At 37.1% G+C, this 24,891-nt stretch overlaps 1 protein-coding gene across 1 annotated transcript in view; it reads left to right on the top strand.

Annotated features, from left to right (window-relative positions):
- Positions 1 to 24,891, top strand: part of MME (membrane metalloendopeptidase) — a 54,004-nt gene that overhangs the window by 9,546 nt on the left and 19,567 nt on the right. Inside the window, exons 3-15 of the mRNA XM_026057772.1 lie at positions 1,372 to 1,533; positions 3,147 to 3,227; positions 3,990 to 4,085; positions 4,191 to 4,309; positions 5,347 to 5,412; positions 9,083 to 9,217; positions 11,633 to 11,734; positions 14,822 to 14,958; positions 15,058 to 15,151; positions 18,273 to 18,401; positions 19,874 to 19,972; positions 21,316 to 21,396; positions 22,386 to 22,489. Coding sequence (XP_025913557.1) covers positions 1,372 to 1,533; positions 3,147 to 3,227; positions 3,990 to 4,085; positions 4,191 to 4,309; positions 5,347 to 5,412; positions 9,083 to 9,217; positions 11,633 to 11,734; positions 14,822 to 14,958; positions 15,058 to 15,151; positions 18,273 to 18,401; positions 19,874 to 19,972; positions 21,316 to 21,396; positions 22,386 to 22,489 — 1,405 coding nt within the window. The remainder of the gene's footprint in view (positions 1 to 1,371; positions 1,534 to 3,146; positions 3,228 to 3,989; positions 4,086 to 4,190; positions 4,310 to 5,346; positions 5,413 to 9,082; positions 9,218 to 11,632; positions 11,735 to 14,821; positions 14,959 to 15,057; positions 15,152 to 18,272; positions 18,402 to 19,873; positions 19,973 to 21,315; positions 21,397 to 22,385; positions 22,490 to 24,891) is intronic.

The following is a 24,891-nucleotide window of genomic DNA, read 5'->3' as shown; positions in this document are numbered from 1 at the left end:
GTATGTCTTTGAACTGTTGTGAATGTCTGAGGGTTTTTCAGGGCATGTTGCTCATTCAGAGAAATGCAATGAATATTTTATCATAATTTCTCAGTTATGAGTCTTCTGTTTATGCTTTTATGAAGAAATATTTGAATAGCAGGGACTTTTTAGATAACTGGCAACATGATACATAGTCTCATCTGAAAACTTAAACTTTATATGTTACTACAGTGGGGTTTTTAAAAAGCTTTTACTTGCCAAGCATAAATGTAGAAAAACATGTTATTTGCACAATTCTGCTTTAAAAGCTCCTTCAGGGTTGAATGTATTTTAGTTTTTCATTTTTAGTGACCATTTCTCTGTTTCTAATATCCTTTTCCCCCCTTTTCAGATATTGTCTCTACAGTTTCAGATTGTAGTTGTTCCTTGCTCCATAATCCCAAATCCTTAGGGAATCAAAACACTGTGGAGTTGGAACAGACTACAGAAAACATCTACTTCATCCCCCTGTTCAAGCAGAGTTAACTATACCAATGGCAGTACTTATCTCACCTGTTCTTAGAGGCTGCCAGTACTGAAGTCTCTACAGTTTGGAGATTATCTGTTTCTAGAGCTCTACCATCCTTACACTTAAAAAGATTTTTAATTATTAACCTAAATCATCAGGTTATTGTGTGCTGAAGTGAAAGACCACTGCTACTTGCTGAATACATGCCTTGACCAGATTGGATTGTTCTTTGCAGGAGACTTGTGTTGGAAACCATTCTCCTGTCTTCCTTTTTTGCTTTCTTTCTTCAAGGGGAGGGGGGAAGCAGATGGCCTTTCATTCCTTCTGATACGGGTCTTAGGAGTATTTCACAATGCCCCTAAGTGAAATATGTTGGATGATAGGTATATCCCTGGAAAAGGAAAACATATGCAAAGAATAATGCAGTCTTTTCATTGTTTGTTGCTGGTTTTTTCTCCTTTAGATAAAATGACTGCAGTTTGTGACATCATGTTGTGGTCTTATATTGAGCCGTGTATAACAAGGTGTGGTGAGAACTTTACATGTGCAGGCACTCAAATATCCTGCTCTCCAGGAATTTCTAATAGTTATATTTTACATTTAAAAAAACTAGTTACCACTCAGAATGATAAGTAGGAACATTAGAGTCAGTTTACCCATCAGTAAATACAGGCAACAGAAAAATATAAAATTTACTGAAAGTAAAATAATTTTTTTGTTTACTGAGTAGTACTTTGCTCAGTCTAGAATATTAAAGTAGGCTTGAGCCTATTATTCTAAACTAAAGGAAGTGTATTTATTACTTCCCTGCTCAGAGCAAAAAATGTATTCATTTATTGCCTTTAAAGATTCCTCATGTATTGATTTGTCTCATATTACAGCAGCCCGAATTATTGAGAACATGGACACCACTGCAGAGCCTTGTAAAGATTTTTACCAATATGCCTGTGGAGGATGGCTAAAGAGGAATGTCATTCCAGAAACCAGCTCCCGTTATAGTAACTTTGACATTTTAAGAGACGAACTAGAAGTTGTTTTAAAAGGTCAGTGGAGTTTACGTTTGTGGACTATATAAAGTTTCTTCTTTGGCTTACATGTAATCCTAACAAGATATGCTATCTAGCAAAGCTTAAAATATTACTGATTTCAGTTTGTATTCAGTTCAGGATAAATCCAGCACAAACTTTTTGCTTGGAGAATGCTTTGGAAGATACGCTCTTGTTAGGACCTTTCTGATATCTGAACTCCGTGTGCTCACCTGCATATTGTAACAGCTGAAATCCACACTACCCTCATGAACTAACAATAGCAGCCAAACCAGGTGAAGAAGAAAGAGATCCGCCTCTGTCCAAGTCAGCTGAAATGCTGGAAGTTGCTCTCTGGCAGCCCTGTATTCTGTATATCTGTATTCCATCAGCTACATGTCAGAGGGCAGACAAGCACTTTTCTAACTAGGCACATTGTAGACTTACCAATATTACTTTTTCTACAAAATGTAATAAGGTCAAATTCTCCATACTCCCCTTTTTCAGATGAAAATAACACAAAGAAGTTCCTGAGTTTATATTCATGAAGCAGTCTCCAAATCATTCTCTCCAGAGTGAACACCTTTTCTCTACTCTGTATAGCTTCTGATTTTGCCAGGTTTGCAATTCATGGATGTCAAGGTGTTCCTTAGGCTTCCGTTTCTGTGGAGCAAATCAATTTTAAAGGAGCGGCAAGAGTGGGCTGCCCCACAAGGGGAGGTGAGCCAGAAGCCGAAGGTGACAGCAAGGCAGGCAGGGGCAGAGGCCTCACAGACCAGGGGCTCAGTCCCACAGGACCCAAACCAGAAGAGCAGAGCAGGTCTGGGGATGGTGACCAGGTTCAGCCGACAGTCCCATGTTGACCAGATAAGTCCACAGTGATGCTGCAGGGCTGCAAGCAAGTCAGCAAGGCAAGGTCAGGCCCAGCATGGTACAAGGCCAAGTCCAGCTTAACTACAGCGGAGCTCAGGCAAGGACCGTGGGCAAGGGGTGAGCTTAACTGCTGCGCCTGGGCCAACAAGCAGAGAGTGCTCGAGTGGAGGCTCCAGATGAGGCTTTTCACAGCAATTCCTTACAATTTAGCTATTTTCACAGAAGTCTGATCCCAGGTTACATAGCTGTGCCATATCAGAGCAGACCCCGGACACAGACAGCTAAATTCCTTGCTGCAGGGAAGAGACTGAGGATTAGGATTACAGAAAAAAAAAAAAGTTACAGGCTGGTCAGTGCAATTAGAGCCTGTTGGTGCACTTAGGGCCCTGAAAGCAATTCTCTTCACCCTTGGTGAAACCTTTCTTAGCTTGGTCACTAAAAACTGTCGCTGTAAAGTCAGGGCATTTCTATTTTGCAGAGGATGATCTACAGAGTATCTACCTGACTGCTTTAGGCCCAACATGCTACCACAGACGAATATAACTGCAAGGTGTGTCACGCATATGATATTCAGGCATGTCATCTCCAGAGCTCTTTCCCCTCAGCTTTTGAATGCAGAAGCTTCCCTGGAATTTGTGATGGACAGGGAGCACTGATCCTCTTCCCTCTGGTCCTTAGGATGGTATCCTCTATGGTTTCTTCAGTATCTTTCCAATATAGATCAGATATTAAGATATATTGTTCTCTGTGTATTTCAGATGTCCTGGACAAACCAAACAGTAATGATATAACAGCAGTGCAGAAGGCAAAAACTCTATACAGATCATGTATAAATGAAAGTAAGTTCCTCCTGAATTTATTGCATATAGGGTATGTAAATATCATCCAAAGATTCACATCTTCCACAGTCAGCAGTACCTATATTCTCTTAGTTTCTGTGGCAATTCCAGTAAGACAGAGAAGAAATTCTTACCCTTCTTCCTGAAAATTAAAATATACCAGTTTTATAGAGTTAAATGTCAATGTACTGTATCTCTTATTTTACTTATTTTGGTATTTTAGGTGAGATTACATTACTTAAATTATCCAATTGCTGCTGATATTTTAACTCAAATCTTTTCAGTTAAATTTCTTTTGAGTTGACATCTTTTGTAGAAATTATCGGGAAAGAGTTAGAAAACAACTGGAATACCAAGCTTCTGGAAAGACATAGGAGATAATTTATTCCAACAATCTGAGCTAGATGCTGCCTTTAGAAAGAGGAACAGTAAAATAGTTAGCAGTGCTGCCTAAATCACTTATTTTTATAGTTTCCATAAAGTAGTTAGTACTTCTCAAAGCTATTATTTCAAGCTTTCTGCTGAGTCAAAATACAATAGTTCTTCAATGTCATTGTCCCAAGGATTTGCATAAACTGTTTGCAGTAATGACTGAAACATATTTTAAAAATTAAATGTTAAAGTATAATCATACATAGAGCGTGATCCTATTGTGGTGATGGTAAAAATAGATTTCTCAGCTTCAGTATTTTGAACTCATTATAATAGTATTATTTGTATGCTTTAAAATGTCCTGGTAACTCATTTTATTTTCTCCAAAAGCTACCATTGATAGCAGAGGTGGAATGCCTTTAATCAGTTTACTACCAAATGTATCTGACTGGCCTGTAGCAACAGATAACTGGGAGTCTTCCTATGGTAAGTTAATCTGTGTTTATTCACTTTTCAGTTAAAATTTCTAAATTACTGTACTTTTCATTGTTTACCAAAACCAGAGACTGAGTACATCTTTCATTTGCCTAGGTGCCATGTGGACAGCTGAGACAGCTATTGCACAGCTGACCTCTAGATACGGGAAAAAGGTCCTTATTAATTTTTTTGTTGGCACAGATGATAAAAATTCCACAACACACATCATTCATGTAAGTCTCCCTGGGTGCCATAGCCTTGTTGATCATAAAAGTGCAGCAAAATAACTACAATCACAACTATAAATGGTAACCAGGAGGAAAATTAGTGAGTTGAATTTTACTAGTTAGCCACTAGTAGATGAATTTGAGAATCTCTGTAGTTCTCAAACTTAATTATCAGTTTTACAGTGTACTATCCATTCTCAGGATAAACATCTTTATTCCTGGCACTCATACATTGTTATTCTCAGTAAGGTTAGAATAACTGAGACATACAGAGACCTACAGACACAATATATATGTACACTGGACAGAAGACAGACATGATCTACTTATATGTGCATGGAAGGAAACAAATACAAAGCTGATTTCCGTGCACTGGGAAGAAAGCTCCATTACTGAAAACATGGGCTATAGTCCGAATGGCCAAAAGCCCTCAAAGAAAGGGGTTTTTCAAGGTGTTCAAATGCCAGATTACTAATGGGACCTGCAGTCAGCTGGCACAGATATGAAAGTGGCTGAGGACATTGTGTAAGGAGCATGTCTAGAGTGCCCTGCCTGTAAACCTAAGATGATCTCTGATGATGGAAAATCCCAAGGAAGACAGCATTGCAGGTGGTGAATCTTCACCAGCTACTCTTGAGATGCAACTGCTGCAAGAGCTGTGATGAGCTAATCTTTCATGGAGATGGGTGGATAGATCCTTCACTACTTTGCATGTAGGAATTTCAAAGATGCAGTAACTGCCTTGCTTGTCTGTGGACTGTTTTGTCTTCTGTACATCCAGTATTTTAGCACTGTTATACACAGCATGCATTGTTCAGCAACAGAAGGAAAGACTGAAAAGAAAGACAAAAAGTATAAGGAGAGTGAAAAGAATTAAAGGAGGGCAACAGGATGGAAGAGAAAATCCCTTTTGGCCAGCCAGCCGTGAGCAGAAGATAATCTTGCAAGAGTGAAGCATCAGCGACCCATAATTGATGAAAGAATAGCACAGTGCCATGCCATTTTGTCTCTAAGCACATTTTAATTCTTATTTGAATTTATAGATCGATCAACCTGGACTTGGCCTGCCTTCTCGTGACTACTATGAATGCACTGGTGTATACAAAGAGGTAAGATGGAGCTAACAGATCACTAACTACATTTTAAAAGCTTTTATCTGTATTTTCAAGGCAGGCATATCCTCAGGAGTCAGAATATGCAAAGATGACACTCAGAGGAACAGTCCTTCCCCAAAGAGATTCTAATGCTACCACTGGGAAAAATCACTGGGGGAAATGGGAGTAGAGAGGTTGGTAATAATGACAAACATTTAAAAAAGATTGATCTATAGGTGAGAAGAGAATGTGTCACAGATTGGAAACAGAAGCTCTAACATGGATAAGTGTGCAAGAAGGCAAGAGATTAGGAACTAAAGAAAAGGAGGGATAAGATTAAGGGCAAGTAGAAATAAATGAGCAAAGAATGAAAGCAAAGTGGACCAAGTGTCCTGAAGGTGAGGTGTTCTAATATCATGCCATAGATATCAGAGACCTGGTTTGATCCTCCTGGCTGCACTGGGAGCCAAGTGTTTTTTTTCTGGGCTCCAGTTGTTAGTATGTACCAATTGTCTCTGCGCTGGATAAGAAGGATGCATGTTCCTCTGGCCTCACACACACCAGAAATCCCAACCTGTTTCCCTTCCCTTTCCCTTCCCTCCGCTTCCCTTCCCTTTCCCCTATCACTCCCCTTCATGGTCTCTTGTAATCACTGAACATAATGATGTGGAAGAAAAGTAGTGGCTTTTCCACACAATTCCTGTATGATTCTGCAGGTTAGACAAAGAGCAGCTATTTGACTTTTTAGGATCTCTTGGAAGGAAATAAGTATGACACAATTTAGCTTTGTAACACAGCTTCTGCCAGGCTTCACAGCTGAATCAAGAGGTACCTTGTAACTGTCAAAGGCAAAAATGTATATTAAGGTAGATAAATTATGAGTGCTAATGGATCACTACTGTTCTGTCGCTACAAGAAGGATGCCATTTCTCAACTATGATCTGTGATGCATCGATTGGAAGATGCTGAGGATGTCAGTGGAGTCCAGGCACTGCTGCTCTCATACCATGTTTCCCCTAGAATGGGGGTGCATCACCAAAGTGAACTGATCCACTAAATTTTATTTACTTATTTGAGTTAACTTATTAAACAGGAAAACACAATCTAATCATCCTAGGAAATGATTTTTATCACTAATAGGCTCAGAAAGGAAAAAAGACAACAAGAACTATTCAGAACCAAAGATAACACTTTTCTGCATGATAGATCTGAAAAGATCACAGTCCCCTAAAGTCAATTTCTAAATCAAAATGCAGCAGCTAAAGTATATGATGTCATATAAAACACTTCAGATACCTATAATCTCATATGTATTTCTTTAATTTATGTTTACTTATTATTCATAGGTATTTTCATTAATCTTTTAGCACTGACATGGTGTAGCCCTCATTGTTAGTCACAGATACGCTTTAAGTCCTTGAGGGCTTAAGTATATGTTCTTGCTGAAGTCAAGTAGTAGCTGAAACCATGCTTTCAATTAGCTAGTTTTCTACCTACCTTTCTACCTACCTTAGATGCAGAAGTGATAATAAAGCATACAGAACCTTTTGGTTTTGTAGCTATTTTGCTGACATGCTAACTGTTAATGCTATAATTAAAACTGGTTACATTTAATTACAGATCATACGCTAGCAACAGCAATCATTCACAAATTAACTGTTCAGTTAATTTATTATTACATATCATAACAGCCTCTAGGAGCCTGCTCATATATCATGATTCCCTCCCCTCCTACTACATCCTCTACAGCACAAAAAGACAATTCTTGCTCTAATCTTCTGACCTACCAGAAATTATTATACTACTTTCTACTACTGGAAAGTAGAGAAGGAAATATTTTAAAAAACAAAGATTGATCACTGGAAGGCAGATTCATACTATTCTTACAAGCATGAATACTTAAAGAGAGAGGCATTCCTCCCTTCAGTCCTTGCACTCTGATAGCAGCCTTTTCTTGGCTCTGTTTCCTGCTGTGTCATTCTACTCTTTGAGCTGTATGTAGCAAACAAGACAGCTGCCTCCTGTACTTTAATCTCTGGCTTCGTCAGGACTTCTCACCACAAAGCTACAAATGGAATCTGAAAATAGAGGTTTTTAAAAATCATTTTCTCTTGGAAGAGCTATCACACCTGAGCTCATGCAGGAGTTATTCTGACATCTAAGTTCCTATTAAAATATCCAAAAGTATTTATAGAATCCATCTGAAATTAGCTGACTTAATTCTTTGTCTGCTGATTGACCATGTAATGATCTTCACATTAGGCCAAAAATAAAGTTCATTTATGGTACCTGAGGATCTCTGTTGACTTACTGGTTTTCGGTCATGTCTGTATTGAATTTTTTAAAAACTGTTTACTGATTTGGATACTTCAGATGGTATTTGCAGTCCTGGTAGGCACTCTCTTTTGTGACTCCTCATTCTAGCGGTCAGGGGTTTCATAGCCTTTTCTCTCTAGTAAAATACCCTATCTGGATTAAAAACAGCACTGAGAGTTTAGTCCTTCGAGGTGCTGTGAGCCACCTTTCTTCCTGAAGTCAGCTGTCAGTACTCTTCATGAGCTGCTCAGAGGCTTCCAGTGCGCACAGCCTGTTACAGCACAGCATCGCTGGGAGGTAGGAGAGGCTGACGAGAGATGCATGGCAACGGAGGTGTACAAATATATCATTCATTTCAGGGGATGGGTCTTACTGCCTTAAGACCTGAACATACCAAAATATCTCTTTTAATAAAGTTGATTACATGCATCCTTTAATAATCCAATTATTTTTCTGTAATTTTTTTAGTAGATTAAGCTATTTTGCATAAAATCTAATATATATATTTATTTGCATTTAAAAAGCATACTGAAAACAGCATTTCTGTTGAAGATAGACTGTGGATTATCACAGGCATTACAACAATATTAAATTCTTTAAAATATAAGCTATTTTGCATAAAATCTAATATATATATTTATTTGCATTTAAAAAGCATACTGAAAACAGCATTTCTGTTGAAGATAGACTGTGGATTATCACAGGCATTACAACAATATTAAATTCTTTAAAATATAATGAGAGATCTGTAGATATTTTACAGTGTAACATTTAATAGAACATACTTCTATATTTCTATTCCTATCCTTGGTAAATTCAGATATATTAAATTTAATATATACAATACTACCTACAGTATATTTAGATATACTAAATCTAGATACAGGAAAATGATTTCTAAATGTGCCAAGGAGCAACAGAGGAGCTGCGCTGCTTCTGGGAGTTAATTTTCCCACAATGCCGATGCAACACAATTCCATCAGCATTTCTCTTGGTTTTATGTTTCTGGGAACACTGCTCTTTGGAAGCAGTATTTTTGGAAGTTACAATTAAAGTGAGCTAGCAAAACATGGGTGATGGTTTAAATATGGATGTCCAAATGTCTCATTTTAAATAATGAAAACAGTGCAGTGGTTGACAGTGTTTAGCTTAGAACAGTACTAAAAATCATACAGCAATTTTCCATGAGAGAATTTTCAAAGTTAATTTCCATTTGTGATAAAACAGTATTTCAGAATAAATTACTACAAATCTAAGAAAGGGCAGAAGAAAAATAGTGCATAAAAATGATGATGAGATCTTCAAGTATTCAAGGTACACTATACTTTGAAGAGTTTTGTCTTTAAATTATGTATATTCTTTCTTGCAGGCATGTTCTGCCTATGTTGATTTCATGATTTCTGTAGCTAAACTAATCCTCCAAGAAAGAAACATTTCTTTCAATGAGAGCAAAATTTCTGAAGAAATGAAAAGAGTTATGGACCTGGAGAAAGAGATTGCCAATGTAAGAAAAACATTTTAAAAGTATCCTTTAAATAACTGACTGACTTTTTCATACCTAAGAAAGCTAGTTGTAAACTGATTTAAGTTACTTGCTAATGTTATTTTGTGGGGCCAAATGCTGATCAAGCATGTGTGGAGCCTGGCACACCTAAAAAGAACACATAACAAGAGATGCCTTCTAATGAGCAAGGGAAAATACTTGAGTTAGCTGTCTTCCAAGCAGCAAAATGCATTATCCTAACCTGTGCACTAAAGTCCTTCAAGAGAAAAAAGAGTGAGCAAGAGAGAGACAGACTTGGTTATGTGCAGTCCGTTTTAGAAAGTGGTCTGGAAGACGTTTTGGGGGCCTCTTTTCTCTTTGTCCTTTTCTCTACTTCTGCAGTTTGGTTGTCAGAGCAGTAGATTCCCAACCCTTGGCCTGCCATACAACACAAAGTAATCTTTGTCCCACACAAGCTGTTCCACACTGCTGATTGTTCCAAGTGCATTTTTAATCAAATGCTGTTCTCCAAGAAAGTATGCCTTGGAGAAATAGTTAGCCTTTAAAAATGCATGGAGAAAAACAAATGGAAATTCAAACATTCATGAGCAAAAACACAGCCTATGATTATTAAACATTTCAGAAGTACCTGCCTGAAGTTGAGTATGACTGTAAAACAAGTCAAATACAAATCTTCTAGCTTCAGTTATTTTTCAAGTTATACTTGCAGTAATGGCATGTGTTTGGTAGAGGGAGAATTTTCCCCATTTATATAAATTATAACCATCTGATTATCTTCACATTTTCCTGAGAAATATACCTGTGGACCTAGATCAGAGATGGAAAATAATTAAAAGGGATTTAATGGAGAACAATTTGAAAGGGAATAAGAAAGGAAACTGCAACTGAAGCTTTTCTACAGCAGTTGCTGCTGGTCAAGGCTACAGCAGGTGATGGGTAAGCTGCTGTTGCCTAATAGGTTTTTAACCTCTTTCACCAAAGCTTGAAAATTCAGCACCAGCCTGAATGTTAGTGGAAGAGAGATGGCATTGTGCTCACAGGAATTTTTAAGGAAAATACAGAGAAAAATATTTAATGCACAATAGATTAGAAAGAAGAGTAGGAAAGAGGGAGTGGAAGAGAAATCTGTTTTTAAAAAGGATGGAGAAAGAGACAGAACAAGAGCAGAGATTTCTCATTTTTCAGCACAGATGGAATGAGTGAAATCTGCTATTCTTGCTCTTAACAAGTCAGTTGGAGTATCCCAGGCAGGGGGCAGGCAGTATTGGTGTGGATTCTCCCATGAATTACTCTCCTGGATTACAAAAGCAGTCTTCTCCCACAGTCATTTGTGTGCCTGCATTTTCTCTTCTTGCTCTCAAAAAAAGTCAAGGTAAAAGGGAGCGGCAGTTGTGAGGAGAGAGTGCTGATGCTGTCACAGGCACTTCTGCATGAGAACAATGGTATGAAATGGGACACAAGAATGTAGGTCAGACACCTGCAGTAGCATCTTAGCAGAGGACGCACTGATGTTTGAAGAAAAGAACAGAAACCTATTCAAGACAGTATTTAAAGACCAAGGGAGTAATTTGGATGCAGTAGTTACCATTAGACCTTGTTTTTGTCTGTTCTTAGTACATCTGTATTGTCTGCACCGTAATCCCAGAGATCTCTGTGCTGTCCAGAGACTCCAGTGCTAAACCTGTCTCATAAAGTACCACCACAGTACCAGTTAGCTGGCAGTTAGCCAGTTTGACTGTCTGTAAGAAATGGCCCTAATACAGGCATTTCATCAAGGCATTAATGTATGCACATTCTTCACAACATGCTGGTACAAAACTGTATTCCCTAGACTAATACAAAGCTTATGTGAGTTATGACTCCCTTTCTATATAGTGGTTCAAGTAGGTACATATTAGATAGCGCACGCATCCTGATCAGAATGTTCACATTACATCCCTATCACAGCATGCTGGTCACCCTGTACTCAATACATACATCTATCTCCTTTATTCCCTTCTCTCAGGATTTTGCACCTTGCATCATCCCATAGACATTACACGCACATTCTTGTGTTAATTGAATCTATCGGTAACAGCTTCTGCAAGGCCTACTTTAACTAGTGCTTTGAGTGCTATGTGTCTATGTTCCAATTAATGTTCCTGCACCGCCTGCGCTATTGATGCTTTAACACAAAACAATCCAAAAGTAAAGCTCCATATTATTATCAGAAATTTAGTTCATTTAATCTATCCTTTTATTTGCTTGTCTATAAAATGCTGTCCAGATATATGTGCAAGAAGCTTCACAGTTATGTGAACTTCACATAATAATGTATCAAGCTAAAAACATTTTTTTCTTTTTACTTCCACTTACCAAAATTCTTGTGAACTGACTCAATGTACAGAGTAATTTTCTAATGTACAATTCTGATAGGCAACAACAAAAGCTGAAGACAGAAATGATCCAATTCTGCTGTACAATAAAATGACACTGGCACAACTCCAAAACAACTTCTCAGTGGAAATTAATCATAAGGTGAGTGATCAATAATCTAATATTTTAAACTGATGTATGGCTGATGAGATTAAACTGTGAAGTCAGACAAATAGATGTATTTTAAAGACATTTTTTTTCTTGGGCTTAGACACATTTGAAATTAAACAGGATACCTGAAGTGAACAGTGTATTACCTGAATACTGTGCTTCTGTACCATTTGTCCTTACTCCATGGCAGATCTTGCCCCTCTGCTTCAATATAAAGAGATGGAAAAGAAGGAAGGAAAAAAATAAATACTGTGAGCTTGACCTACCCTAATGGATTCAGGATGGTGAATCTTGCAACACTTGCGCACACTTAACCCTTGCTAGAAATCAGGACAGTATTATTTGCAGAATTCAAAGAAATCCCCTTCCTATAATGTATTACCACAGCAGTGTGCTTTACAGAAGATCCAGCAGGCCCAGGACAAAAGTTGAGACTGCAGCTACCGATTTATTCAAATATTTTGTAGTGTAACAATTTAGGGCCTGTCTGTTTACCCAGAGCTGCAGATTCAGAACAAAGTCCTGTTTTTCCACCATTCCATCTGTAGGACGGGCTCCCAAAGCAAGCAGAAAGCAGCCCATGAAACAAGAAAATTTCCCCCCTCCCTCCCACTTGATGTTTCAGCTCTGCATTTTCTCTTACCCTAAGCCACGTGCTGTTTGCAGACTATAACCTTTAATTCATGGTACCGTAAAGTCCAGCTAAAGAATATCCAGGGATTTGATAACATGGGTGTGCCTCCTCAGTAACAGATCATATCTTGCTAGACATGGGTATTTTTATCATAAACAACTTCTACTTCAGTATCTTGCATACAAGCAGGCTAACTTATGTGTCAAATAACAGACACTGCAGTCTGACTGGCAGGAGTGTATTACTGAGCCTTTTGAGGCCAGTAAGGTACTATGAAATATTATTATTCTTACCACAGTTTCTTATCACTGCCATTTTATTGACTTTAAATTCTTCAACCTTGAATTATATGAAAGTTCCATTCTGCCTAGTTTACCCAATTCCTCATTTTATAATTTACCTTCTCCCATAGATCTTACTCGAATAATTATCATTACAGTCGTAATGTTATAATGCACTCATAATGTCAGAAACAAACTTCTCTTGTTCAAAAAACAGTATTGCCCTGGTTATTTTTAGTTCCTGGAGAGTGCTGCAGATCAGCAATAATCATCTGCTCTAAATTTATCCAAAAAATGCTTAAAAGACACATAATGGGAGTTGGTAGTGTTGTTGTAATGGTTCTAAGGATAGAACAGCAATTATTCCTAAACTTAGCTAGAAGATTGCTGCTTCTCTTTCAAACCTGAAAAGATCGTATGCCTGAAAGCTTATCTGCTTTCCCCAGCTCCATAGGTTTGTCTGATAAAAGGTGTTACCTCTCCCAGAAAAGCTTTCTTCTCAAAAGATACAGACTGGGAAAATCACCAATACTTCGCAAACTAACAGGCATAACACAAAGTTTTTAAATTAACAAAATTTTCTTTCTTCAAATAAAGTACAAAGATGATCTGTCTTTCTTAAACATAACACCTTCCTTTACTTAAAAAGAGTACCTACCTGATCTGGAAGAAGTACTGAGTAGCTGGAGAGTTTTGACATCATCCCTGATGATTTTCAGCTTCTGCTCTGGATCATTTTCTCGGTCACACCGTGGCCCACAGAGGCTTGCCTCTTGTGGCCATGGATTAGGAAACTGTGGGCCAATATGGAGAATTAAAAGCAATGTACGTAGAACCAGCCATAATATCATTCACTTTAAAAGTGAATGAAGAAATTGCTGGAGGAGTATCTAACACTGTACAGTGTCAGTACTCCAAGCTGAAGGATCTATTTGTCTCAGCCGGTACCATATAGAGCAAGACAAATAACACATTTAAAACTTGTGTAAATACTTAGATTGCCACCAGCTGCAGGTGCAAACTTCTTGGGTAGGGGGTTCCCATTAATATTACTTTAGCGCTTTGGTTTATGTGATGGAGGAACAGCCATGTGGCTGCACTCAGTCTAGCCTCCTTACCCATTTACAGCATAGCTGCATGGGTCAAATTCCAGTGCTGCATGGCTTAATAGTGACCACACTCTACATTCTCTTAGTCCAGAAGCAAGAGAATGATTCTGTGTTCTCCTATCAGTCCTTTTACCCATCTATTTTCTGAGGCACATAGTATTAACCAAAGAATTATCACAGGGAAATTACTTCTCTTAGCAGAAAACCAGTAAAAATTTCCAGTTGAGAGTGCCCAAGCATTAAAATAATGTCCCATTCAGACTAGATGGGCACTAACAAATAAAAACTTAACAGAAAATAATTTTGATACGTACTGGTTCATAGAAATTATGTGGGCTTCTTGCAGAGGTGTATACTAGCATAAAGAAACTGGGGGTTTAGGACCAAAGAGAAAGAAAACCAAAGAGAAAACTATTCTTAGCCTGAGATTTCTCTGTCACAGTGTACTGCAGACTGAGCTGCTATCAACTCAGTTTCTTTTCCAGTAATATGGCATGCAGAGGAAGTTTCATTACAGATAGCAGAATTAGTGCGAGTGTTTTAAAGCCTATTGAAATAAATCCTTTTATGTACTTCCATGTACTTCGGAACGAGCCCTTACCATATGCTTCAGAATGGATTCTCATACACCAAGAATGTCTTATTGCCCCATAGCTACAGAGCCATAGTTTAATGAAAATCAGGCTTTTAGTCATGCTTTGATTTAAAAGTTCTTAACAAAAAGGCAACTGAAATTTTGCTTAAAATAACATTTCTGCTCTTCCAGGCTAAAGGAAAAGATTGTAACATTTTTAATTGTGTTACTTTGAAAACAAAGCAATGTCTGGACCCTTTCTGCTAAATACTATCTTTGTTTTCATAGGATTTTAGAGCAAAGAAGGATAAATTATCCCAGATCAGTTATTATTATGATAACTCCATTTACAAGTATTGAAACTATTGGGAAAACTAAGGACAGAGCATTTGTTTCATTCAAATATATTCAAACTGGAAAAAATGGCTAAAGACTGTTTCTTTATGATTAACCATACAGTAATGAATATTGCTTTTCCAGGTATTCAACTGGTCAAAATTCATAAATACTATAATGTCAACTGTACAAATTTCTGTTGAGAATACGGAACAAGTGGTTGTTTATGACCCAGAATACCTTATTAGGCTGAAGTCTATTCTTAACAAATATACTCCCAGGTAGGTATCATAGGTCGTCTTTTTATTTACATTTTATTTCCAGTACACCTCAAAATCCTAAAAACATTACCAGCTTATTATTGTTGTTTCGTTACACAGAGAAATTCAAAATTACATGATCTGGCGATTCGTAATGGATCTTGTAAACAGTCTAAGCCGAAACTACAAGGACACAAGGAATGCTTTTCGTAAGGTGCAGAAATTCATCTCTTTTTAAATTGTAAAGATGACCTTTATGAAGCACAGAAGATAAATGTTTTATATAGCCATACTATATAAAAATTTATTATGTTTTGAATTTTGTGCACAAAAACTAGAGATGTCTGCTGAAGCTTCTGCTGGAAGGCACATATAATTTATATCATACGTGTTTGATTGTTGGAATGGATTTGAAAAGCACTGTTCCGGTACTCGGTCTGTTTTTCTGAATCTAAGTTAATCCTCTGATGATATGGCCATTTTGGTAATAGAGGAGTACCATCTGTTTGCAAATGATTACTCTACAGTTCTGACTGACTTGTTACAAACTCTTCGGCATCAAAAGTAATAGATTCATAGTCAAACATTATGGGCCCAATGCAGTTATTCAGTGATTTAATCCTGCAGTTATTTTAGTGCTTTTAAGGAAATGCTGAGCAATCTCACAAACATACAGACTGAAGATGAAAGCCTTTAGTATTTCACAGGTAGAACTTTCTACATTGTAGATATGTTAAGCCCCCTTTAAAAAAGGTTTAAGGCTATTTTGTTATATCTATTAGTGACAGAAGAAACATTTAAACACACATACATAGCTTTTTAAGGGGATCATGTTTGTTACAGAAAAAGAGTATAATCACGGGAGAGAGTCAATGAATGTTCAGTTTGGTTGGTTTTATACATCGGAACATGATAGTCTTATTCATTAATTATTAGGCTATTTTCCCTAGTCATGTAAAGTATAAAACTGTTTTACTGTAAAGCTCCATATTTGTTTAGTAAGCGTCATCAAGGAATACAGTATTTTGCAGTCTATAATGTATAAACTAAAGACATCCCCCACTACATCTTAGGACTTCAATGAGGAAGTTTCTTTAGAAAAAATTCAATGTTTGAAACAACAACAGAAAAGATTTACCATAGTCTGTGTATAAAAACATATAATTTTCTAATAATTGATTAATAACAGATGGTAGTGTAAGTAAATCAGTATTTGTTTTGTTAGTTTGCCTTCAAATATAACCATTTTTGCACAGTTATGGCATTCCCTGAATCTCCCATAATGTCTTTGCTCGAATATGTGGCTAACTGGTCCCTTACTCATTTAAAAGTCCATTAGTTTTAAACACAGAATGCTTAAAATGCGGTACAGAAGTGCCAGTGTCCTAGCAAAAAGATCACTGGATCTGCAACCAGTCCTCTGAGAAATTAGCAAAAAGATCTGAACAGATTACTAGACTGCACATTTAGACAAGCCTACATGCGTTATTGAGGCTATACTGTGTCTCTAAATCACTCATGTTTTTTTCTGCATCTCAAGGCCAAATTGTCAGTTTGCACTATAAAATTTCTTCAAAATTCTGCCCTTCCAGCAGCTCTTCCATCAAGAAGCCCACATACTGGGGTGGAAGAGCATGCACAGTAGTCTGATGAGCTGGTTTAATACTTACAGCTACTGGAACTGTATCCTGAGGATACAATCCCTCCTGCCAAAGAAACACATTGGTATATTTTTTTTCAAGATTTATTTAAAGAGGAAGAACTAGTGTAATTGAGAATTTATGCCCAGTGAGATCAAGAAGGGTAATTTCTAATTGATCACCACAGTAGACACACAAATCTATAGCAATGCCCTGCAACTGCCTGCTACTTTTACCAATAAGGAACGCAGATAAGTTTTGCTGCTGTAGAAAACATCACTTTTTTTTTGTTGTGCACCTCTGGGGACACTACATACTTTGAAAGAATCTAACCGACGATTCCTGTGAAGGGCAGTCGTGGTCTGATAAACGTCCACCGTGGTCTCAGCCAACCTTCCCACACATGTCATGCTGAGACCAGTGAACTATAATTGATTAACACTGATTTTTTTCAGTTGCAAACAACTAAGGGAAGTCTGAGCAGCATGAAGTGATCTACCACAATCTCAGTTGCATAGCCATTCTGATTTTGTGATTTAATTAAGCTTAATATTGCTAATGTTTATTACTGGTTTTGCTTTGTTTGCAAGTTTTGACAGAGAGGGGTTGCATTTACTTTTGCTAGACAAGATATGACTTCTGATGCAGCCTGTACATGTGCAGGGAGTATCTAAAAGAGAAAGAAATGGATTAAGGATTGGCAGATTCTCTACTCTATTCAGCTATTCTTCATCAGTAATGAATTATAAAAGTCCAAAAAAAGCTCCTACATTACAGGCTCTTAAGGGAGGCCTGCAGTAGATACTTCTGTATTGTGTTCTACTGGTAACATTTTCTTCTTGTGTCTGTAATACTTTAAACATTTATTAGGGTGAAAAGAAAAATTAGTAATTTTCCTTTTCAATACAATTCAGTTCAAGGTGTAGCAGTTATGGAGCTTTTAACACTGAAAGTCACTGGTCTGTGTCTCTGAAGAGATGGGTAACTACTTCATTACGGAATACGAACAACTTCATTATGGAATACGATTTCAGTGTTCCCCTGTAATATGATAACCTTCTGTTATATTCCTTGCATTCGGGTGTCATACCATTATCTTATTCTCTCAGCATTATCACTTATTTATAAATTATCATGACAAAATCCTTGAACACCTTGTATCAACATCACCTAGAGTAAACAAGCTTCTACCCTCTCTACAATGGTTCCTGCAAGCTACCAGATGTGGGAGGCTCTGGTAGAAGAAGCTGTACAGCTGGGGAACACACTGGTAGAACGGCTGGGTGGGTGGAAAACACAGTCTTAACCCTGAAGGAATAAATTCACTGCATAATCACAATGGTCCTGTCAGAGCCGGAATTGCAATTCAGATCCCCACAACAGTGAAAGTTGGGTGTCAGTGTATTTCTCTTTAACTTCTTCCATTCTTGACTTTTAAGAGTAGTTTTCTTCTCTCTACCTTTCTGTGTCTGGGAGGGATAAAGAATTGCTAATGATTCTTATATTTCCTCAACCTGTGACTGATGCTCCCTTTACTGAACGAGTCCACCTAATTTCCATAAATAGTAAGTGAATTAAATGCATGTATTTAAGGTCAGTTAGGTTCCTCTGAAATGTGTATCTGTCAGTCATCATTCTCCTTCACCTTGTGCTGGCCCTGATGTCATTGTTTTATCTAATGTTTATGTTTCACAGGCACTTTATGGCACAACATCAGAAACTGCTGTTTGGCGTCGTTGTGCAAACTATGTCAATGGCAACATGGAGAATGCAGTGGGACGATTATATGTAGAAGAAGCATTTGCTGGAGAGAGTAAACATGTGGTAAAGCTTTCAACGCACTTAACCTGTCTGCCATCCAAGTGGCTAAGTTTTACTGGACAAAGATTTAGTAGAGATTAGTTTCCTATTAAAGTGTAGAAACCCAATCTCATTTCATTCTAATGTCAACACAGATGTCTAATTATAGTGAAAAGTCTGTCTTGGAAATGGTTATAAGCTGTCCCACTTGACGTAACTGGAAGCTGTTCCATTACTACATCCAGTGTGAATGGATCAATTAAAAAATCTAACCACTCTCTAAAGACCCATTCTTTTCAGAAACTTCTCAGCACAAGTGAATCCTTCTGTTGTATAGAATAAATGTTGTAGAGTATATCGTAACAGAATTATCACCTAAGTGATGTTTCAACACAAAGAGAACCAGTAGTTAAAAAGCACATTATTATATTCAGGCTTTTTAAGGCTCATTTGAGAATCAGGGTAGAAATTACTTTTCACCAATGTGTCAGTAAACATGAGCGTCAGCAATCTGCAATGATGGGATTAGATGTTTTGCATAGGATAGCAAGACAGGCAATTAGCGAATGGTACTATGAACGGATGTCACTTAAGATTAGAAGAAAGCACTAAAAATACTGTGGAAGGCTTCTTAAAGCAGACAGGATTAAAAGATAAGACATTAAATTTGATTGCCTTTATTTAAAAGATAATGTTTTAGATCACCATAATATAGTATTTTTCAATAAAACTATTTTATAAGGCATGTTTTTCAGAGAAAACATACTTAGCTTAAATATTTGAAATTATATCTTATTACTGCTAATACTGTGCTAATACACACTTCACAGTTTGACTGTCATTACTAGGGTCTGTGTGTAGTCATGAATTCCCTGTCCTATTCTCTATTCCCTATTCTCTATTCTCTATCCCTATTATTTATATATTATATATATCCCTATTCTCTAGGATTATTGGTCTTACGGAACAGTCTGTCAGAACTGTTCATTCTTACTAGAACAAACACAGTCATAGCTTGTTCTTTGAGCCTGACACTACACAGCCTGCCGACATGGGGCACAGGGGCAGTCAGAACCTCGTTATTTCTGTTTGACTTCAGCTGCACAAAAAATTGCTTCTAACCTGAAGTTAAACCTCTGTTGCTTCCTATCATTCCCATTGCAATCCAAGCTTAAAATACACCATTTTTTGTTGCTGACATACACATAGTAATTTGATCAGATGCGTAAGAGAGGATGGGTAGCTGACAGAATTTTTGCAACCTGAGTAACACTAATTTGCACTGCCTTATTAGCTCATATCCATCCCCTTTCCTCCCCCAAGACAGGCAAAAGCACTACTTAACTTGATCTCCAGATTTTGTGTGTGGCCTGTAAACAGCATACACTCAAGCTACTAGTGCAAGGAAAACATACCTGTAGTAAACAAACTATGTCTTTGGAAAAATAACTGGATCATTTTATGTGATTTTGTAACATATTGATGGTTTTTCCAAGGTTCAAGAAATGATTGCTGATATACGTGAGGTTTTTATAAAAACCTTAGATGAACTTACCTGGATGGATGTAGAAACCAAAAAGAAAGCAGAACAAAAAGTAAGTGAAATCTTAGAGATTTGAAATACTGTATATTTCTATAAAAATCAATATTTCAATTGTTAGTTTTCCTGAAAAAAATGAGCAGTCACATCTTTCACTGCATTTATTGTGATCTAAGTGTCACACTTAAAAACTTATATATCCATTTATGTGTGTTTATGTAAGCACCTGCAGCTTACAGACTTCCTATATCAGAAATGAATTACGTGGGAAATGGCCTCTGTGGAGATAAGCACACAAAACAGGAGAAATCTATGTAAGAGATAAAGCCCTTCCAGGCAAATCAGTGATTAAGGGGGAAGATAATGAAAATCTACAAGAAAGAAATACTGAAAATGGGAAGGAATGATTTATGGTGATTTGACCAGCTATTAGGATCAATGGGACAAAAACCAAAACAAAGTGAGGTAGTGCACTGCAAAACCTAAATGAATTCTGTGCTATAATTAGACATAGACAGTATATGTACAAAATCTATCAAATACTTGCATTGTTAAGAACAATTTAATGGGTAAAATCAGATGCAAACCATCTGAAAAGCTAGTATCAGAAACCCACATACACTCTAGAAGTTGCTTATAATGTTCACTTTTTTTTATGGGAATAGCCTAAATCAGAGAACTACTTGTATAATGTGATTTAAGTGCTAAATATATTAAGACATATTTATATGGAAATATCAGAAAAAACTGCCATAGAATTATTTGCTATTTGTTTTTTTTTAATTATTTCTGACATTGCCATCAAATAAAACGAACATTTAGCTTTCCAAAGAAACAGAGTAAGGTTTGTGTTAAAAAGACTTTGTTCAAGATTTCAAATATCTCAAAATCTGGGGACATTTAAATGTATTGCTTTACTCCAATATAAATGTGTGAGCTAGTTAAGAAATTTGGATACAGATGCAAACTGAGGTTCTGGAAATTTGAAAATATACCTTCCCATAATATATTGAAGTTAAAAAACTTCCAGTAATGATTTTTATTTTAAATGCTATGAGATATATCAAATATTTCAGGAGATCGACTACTTGTTTAAACCAGACTTCCAACTGAAAAGCATAGCTGAAGTCTGTGTTTTGGCTGCACTGTGCACATTTCTATAAGTTTACTTAAAAGGACAAGAAACAGAACATATTTTCTACAATCTTCCATTGTTATAAAGTAAACCATTAAGCTTTACAGTGCTTTCAATGAATAAAGAAATGTTAATAAAAGCTATACATAGCTAAAGTCCTGGCTTCTCTGCAGTTGCTTCCATATTGCATTCATTATCTAATATATAATTAATTTAAAAATATGGCTGGATTTGCTATGGAAATCAAATTATTTTTTTCTTAGGCAACAGCCATTAGAGAGAGGATTGGTTATCCAGATGAGATCATGACTGATAACAATAAGCTGAACAGCGAGTACCAGGAGGTAAGTATCCACAATAGGCAGCATGATTAGAAAGGGAACTTAAGATAAAAACTGTGATTTTGCCTTCACACCCACGCAGAATCATCTGCATTTGTACAGAGTAATTCAATTTTGTGCTCAGTTGAAGAGGTGTAAATAAAAGTGAATTAAAACCCACTGTAGTACAGCCGATCCAATAGAGATAGAAGGTGATACATATTTGATGGTATTTCATGGGAATGTACGGTTTCTAGTGGAACTGGACGAGAATAAAACATGTAGCAAATGGTGTTCAGTCCGGTACTTCTAAATCAGCATGGACTGATTTAACACTGGTTTAAGTGGATACAAGTATACATAATTTAGTTAATGTGCTGTTTTTTCCATGGATCGGAACTGGCCCCTGATGTGTGACATTGGACAAATCATATAATTCAAACTGCATCTTAATTTTTTCAATGCAAAATGTGATCTCAGTATTCTTCTACCTTGCAGGTTCATTTTAAGAATAACTCCACTAACATATGTAATAGACATGCACATTCAGGTAGAACATGCCTTAGCCATCCAAGAGACTAACAGTTTTAATTTTGAAAAGTATCAAGAGGTATAACAAAAACATGTTTTTAAAACAACGTCTGGGCCTTGTTTTTCAGGTGTTCTTTCTAATGTGGAATAGCACCTTACCAGGCTGTTGCATACTGGTTTCAAGCAAGCAACTCTCAAGGTCAGGGTCAAAACTAGCTAGTGTTGAACTCCACTCAATACATATAAAGAGGGAATAGAGACTCTGAAAAAGATCATAAAGCCAGTAACGCATACCTAGCTACAGTATCCACTCAGTGATGTAGCAGAGCACTGTAAACCAAGTTCTAACTGCAGATCAAAAAATACTCGTAAAAATGCATTGCTTAGATCAGCATGCTCAAGACTAGATTTTCCACATCTGTCTTCTGCAGCAAATCAATAACACTACTATTAAGTCTTTTTTCTCCCCTCCTTCTTTTTAGTTGAATTACAAAGAAGACGAATACTTTGAAAACATTATTCAAAATTTGGTATTTAGCCAGAAGAAAAGGTTGAAAAAGCTTAGAGAAAAGGTGGACAAAGAGGAGTAAGTATTTAAAAATACTGCGTATAGTTTTTCACCCAGTTTCCACAGTAAGAGCTATCTGGAGGGTAATCAGTGACGGTTTCATCACCTTTCTTCTGCACTTTCTCTTCCTTGAAGAGGGAAGGTAGGAGGGCATTGCTCTTTTTTCAAAGGCTGGATCTATGTTAGCAAGTAGTGCAACAAAATAGGAGCAGCTGTTTAGAGCAAAACAGTTGGTGCCAAAGACCCAGTATCCACACTGTTCCCGTTTCCGGAGACAGGACAGAAGGTTGAGTATTCTGGAGTGGCTCTAGTCTGGTCCCTTAGCTGCTGGAGTGTGTTAGGTGGACTCCCATAGTGCACCTTTTGAATTAAGTTCATCTGGAAGACGAATTTCATCTAGGCGAATTTCACTTCTCTTGCACAGAGACTGCTGTGCAATGCCAATCAAAGCAAGAATAAATGAGGATGATCAGGAATTTACTTCAAAAATGCATTCCTGCTCTGAATTAAAATACTGATGCAGATGTACCAAAAGACTGAAACGGCACATTCCCTAGCTGTACTGGCTACTCTTCCCGTCTCAGTTCTGACCCATTTGGAAGTTAAGTCAGCCAAATCAGAAAAAAGACTGTAGTCACCATCAGCCATATTAACTTTACAGGACTGTTCTTTTGAATCAGGGCCACAGAGCTGGATTTATATTGGGGAGAGGATGACAGAAGTGGCTTTTTCAGTCTTAAAAGAAGACTAAGGGAAAGTCTTATTGCTGTCTTCACCTACCTCATGGAAGGGTATATAGAACAGCTGACTCTTCTTGGAGGTGCACAGTGGTAGGGCAAGTGGCAAAAGAATACACAAGTTGAAACATGGAAAATTCTGACCAGATATTAGGGAAAACTTTTTCACCATGTAGGTGGTTGAACAAGGCCCAGAGAGCTTGTGGTATCTCCACCCCTGGAGATACTCAAACCTTTTACGGACAAGCCTCTAAGCAATCTGATTTAGTTGGCCCTGCTTCACAGGGGGGGGTGTTGGACCAGATGACATCTAGAGGTTCCTTTTACCTAAACTATTCTATGTTTCTGTTTGTAATTACTTTATAGTTTTCACTGTCCTATTTCTGGACTTTTTTTAAGAAAAAAAACCCAACCCTACAACTGTTCAGACTCCTTCCAGTCTGCCATCTTGCATCTTCAAGCTTTCAACTTTTTAGAAGATGAAGTATACTTCACACCTCTGGAATGGCCACTATGAAATTCCCAAATATTATATTGCTGAAGTAGTTTAACTAGAAATAAAAATCTCTAAGAACAGAGACAAAAATACCAGAACAAAAGCCAAAGTACACATACACGTACCCTTGTGACTCTCTTCCTTTAATCACTCAAGCGGATCAGAATGTAAGAGGACTGGAGGATCTTCCTCTTGTTTTTTTTCTAGACTTCCCATGCTTTCAGAAAGTTTATTACACCTGATCAAACACACAGACCTACAAGCGATGGTCACTGGTGTCTGCTTTGTTGAACATGTGGCTTGTAGTTAATAGCTTTTCACAACTATAGTCATGATTTTGGATAAACAATTCCAGTTATTGCTTTTGCTGTTCTGTACTTACATACCATTATTTGAAAATGTACGCTCCACCTAACAGCCACCTCATTTCTGTTCTATTTTAACTTCAAGCCTTGAGCTGGGCTTGTTGAGTTGCTTCAGCTTAATTTAACACAATTCCTGTTTTGTTCTCACAACAGTATATCAGCTAGGAGTAACTATCATAAATTTAATTGCATTCAAAGATTACGTAAGTGAACCTGGAAGTATCAACCACAAGTGATTATTTTCTAATAGTTATCATTTGTTCTGCAATGAATTTTCACCTAATCACAAATCAGAATCTTCCACACAATAGACTTTTTTTCTAGTTTAAGTAATAGACACTGTCAGAATACTTTTCATCACTTTTTATGACTGGCATATGCAATACAGTTATCAAATAAATCATTTACAGCTTCATCCTGTTATTCCAAAGTCTGCTATGAAAAGACATACTTTCATGCTTTCAGCATACTTACAGATACTGTTTGTTAAGTATAATAAAACTCTCCAGACTCATACAGCTCTTGCTAAGCTATTTATGTAAAAGGAAAAACCTGTTCATCACAAATCAGCATATTGGCTCATATCCTCCAAATTGCTAAGACCTTCAGCCTTTAATCTAAAACCAAGATGCAAGACTTTATTTTTACTTTTTTATTCCTAACAGTTCCTTGATTAGTGACTATGTCGCAGTATTGTACTAGTGCGGACAAGACCCATAGGCCAGGAGGCCCACAGAGGCAGATTAAGCAGATAAAGCAGGGACAGCTGTACATGGTAAAACACAATGAACAGTAAGAACATTATGAAATGAGAGAAAAGAA

This window comes from Apteryx rowi, unplaced genomic scaffold (genome assembly GCF_003343035.1).
Source record: "Apteryx rowi isolate R43461 unplaced genomic scaffold, aptRow1 scaffold_140, whole genome shotgun sequence".
In the NCBI taxonomy this organism is placed as follows: Eukaryota; Metazoa; Chordata; class Aves; order Apterygiformes; family Apterygidae; genus Apteryx; species Apteryx rowi.
This window is presented reverse-complemented; position numbering and strand designations above follow the sequence as displayed.